We start from the raw sequence: 2,349 nt of genomic DNA on the forward strand, positions 1-2,349 counted from the left end.
TATCATTTGTTCATATTGTATTTGTTGGTGGGTATTTTTAGTAACATGTTATGTCATTCTGTATCTATTTTTAGCAACAAGCGAAGCAGAGTGAAGTACAAGTTCAGCAGATGCAGTCATTGCAGGAGGCAGCCAACCAGCAAAGAGCACTACTACTGATGAGCAGCTGATGAGATACATGTATGTACATGTACAATAAATTATTATTATTATTATTATTATTATTATTATTACAGTACGTCCTTGATTATCCGTACCTCTTTTATCCAAACCCTCTTTTATCCAAACGCATGGCTGTCTCTAATGCTCAGCCTCAGACTAGTTAATTAATTAATAACCGGTTAAAATGGCTACTACAGCAAGGAGCTTAAACAAGAGAGAAACCATTAAAGAGAAGCCTGAGATGCTTTGCGAGTTAAAGAAAGAAAAGTCATGCACATTTCTTTCAAAGAAGTATGGGATAGGTCAGTCTACTGTATTCTGTACTGCATTTAGCTTACCTTATAGCGAGAAAAGTTGGCAGCACTTTATTTTGGCAATTTTGCTTTTAAAATTAATTGGTGGTTTTTAATTTGGCGATTTTTGTGTACACATGCACTACTGAGCATGCGCATTAATGATTGACAATTCCGCTTGTAAGCCGCCAATCGCCAAAGTAAAACTCCGCCAACTTTTCCCGCTATACGGTATTTTAAAAGTGCGCAAAGGTGTTCAGATAATGGAGGAGATACTGTATTATTATTAATTATTATTAAATTATTGCTAATAAATACTAATAAAATTAATTCGTTCCTTCTTTTTTATTATAGGTTAATATACCAGACAATGTCACTGAGAGATATTCTCATTCTCTCTCAGTTTGGAGTGTGCTCCAACCACTAACTGGATAATTGTGTTTGGAGGAAAGAGGAACTTTTCAACAATCATAAGTGATTTAGCAGTTATTGAACTCAGTGAGTACATGTACATGTAGATTTGCTTATTAACTAACTCAAATAATTGATTATAATAATATTGTGTTACTGTAGGATATACTAGTAATAACGATTGGTCTACTAGTATAATACCTCTGGACCAGTATCAAGAGAAACTACAAGAAAGGAGAAGAGAATGGGAAGCATCTCAACCTGTTCAACCTGAGGATAGAAGAGAATCTCACTGAACATTGTCTGCTACAGACAAACAGCATCCAGCAATATCTATAGAATAACTATTTTAAAAATTTTTCATTGAGTATTAAAATTTTATTTCTGACAAAAAATTTTATTTTATTTTATTGATGACAAAAAATAATGTTAATCAATGTCACATTTTGATTATCTGACGTCATAGAAGGGCGTTACCTCCAAACAAATGGCAGCCAAAGCACCAGGTCTGTATTTTGTTTATACTTGATTATGACTCGTGTGTTGTTACTATTAGTGTATCATTCAGTTACTGTTACCTCTTGTTATCTATAGACTATCAACCAGTGGAGAGGAGTGAACACTCCACTGTACGGGTAGGAGACTACCTGTACATGTGGGGTGGGGACCAGCCTGGTCTCCCTGAAGCACATAATAATGAAAAGAAGAAATCAATGTGTTCTGTGATGGAGGTGTGTCACCTAAGGACTGGTAGGTGGGAGCAGAAACCCACCACTGGTAACCCTCCACTGGGTGTTAGGGGCTATGCAGCTGCTGCCATTGGAAGGGAAATATTTTATTTCGGAGGGGATTGTAATCATTATGACTGTTTTCATAATAGTATATACAGGTGAACATAAAAATAAAATATGTTATAATAAATTTTATATAATTTTATACAGTTTTAATGTTGATACCTTCAATTGGAAGGAACTCTCTCCTACTACATCTCATCATGGTCCTATGATGAAGCACTACTGTGACATGATAGCAATAAAAGTGAACGGTGAGGACTATCTTGTAGTAATTGGAGGAGCTGGTCTATCACCTAATAGTGCCCCCAAACAACCTGGTGCCAAGTACAGTAAAGGTAAAGGATTACTTTCTGGTTATCAACGATTCAATGAGATCCATTTCTATAAACTCTCAACAGGTCAGAGCACATACAGTTTATATTAATATAATGAAGTATTGTTATTTGGTGGTTCTCCACTCAGACTGGTTGCATTGAGAATTGCTTGCTTGTTTGTTCATGGTTGTCACTCCTAATTATTTGATAATATGATCAAAGAAATATCAACTAGTTTGCTCCACCCAATGCATTCCATTCACACTAATTATTATTGATATTTTTAGGACAATGGATATCACCGACTGTCACTGGAGACAGACCACCTCCTATTGATAAATTCACTTTAAACATCATTAATAATTCCAGTGCTAT

General features: G+C 35.3%; 1 protein-coding gene and 1 long non-coding RNA gene across 2 annotated transcripts; both read left to right on the plus strand.

The window, feature by feature from the left end:
- Positions 1-35: 35 nt before the first annotated feature.
- Positions 36-1,153, plus strand: LOC109591478 (uncharacterized). The gene is made up of 4 exons (XR_002189834.1): positions 36-180; positions 237-464; positions 810-953; positions 1,029-1,153. It is a non-coding gene; the product is annotated as an uncharacterized LOC109591478 (long non-coding RNA).
- Positions 1,154-1,324: 171 nt separating this feature from the next.
- LOC109591479 (kelch domain-containing protein 2-like) lies at positions 1,325-2,249 on the plus strand. The gene is made up of 4 exons (XM_020007206.1): positions 1,325-1,372; positions 1,461-1,755; positions 1,808-1,984; positions 2,059-2,249. Exons 1-4 carry the CDS (start codon positions 1,354-1,356, stop codon positions 2,087-2,089), a joined length of 522 nt encoding a protein of 173 aa, XP_019862765.1. The 5' UTR covers positions 1,325-1,353; the 3' UTR covers positions 2,090-2,249.
- Positions 2,250-2,349: the final 100 nt, after the last annotated feature.

This window comes from Amphimedon queenslandica, unplaced genomic scaffold, assembly GCF_000090795.2.
Source record: "Amphimedon queenslandica unplaced genomic scaffold, v1.1 AMPQUscaffold_8079_Cont19974, whole genome shotgun sequence".
NCBI lineage: Eukaryota > Metazoa > Porifera > Demospongiae > Haplosclerida > Niphatidae > Amphimedon > Amphimedon queenslandica.

What these genes read in the sequence shown, in the direction of transcription:
- LOC109591479 (XM_020007206.1), top strand. An exon ending in TTTCATAATAGTATATACAG is followed by an intron (nt 1,756 to 1,807) that starts GTGAACATAAAA and finishes AATTTTATACAG; the next exon opens with TTTTAATGTTGATACCTTCA. An exon ending in CCCAAACAACCTGGTGCCAA is followed by an intron (nt 1,985 to 2,058) that starts GTACAGTAAAGG and finishes AACTCTCAACAG; the next exon opens with GTCAGAGCACATACAGTTTA.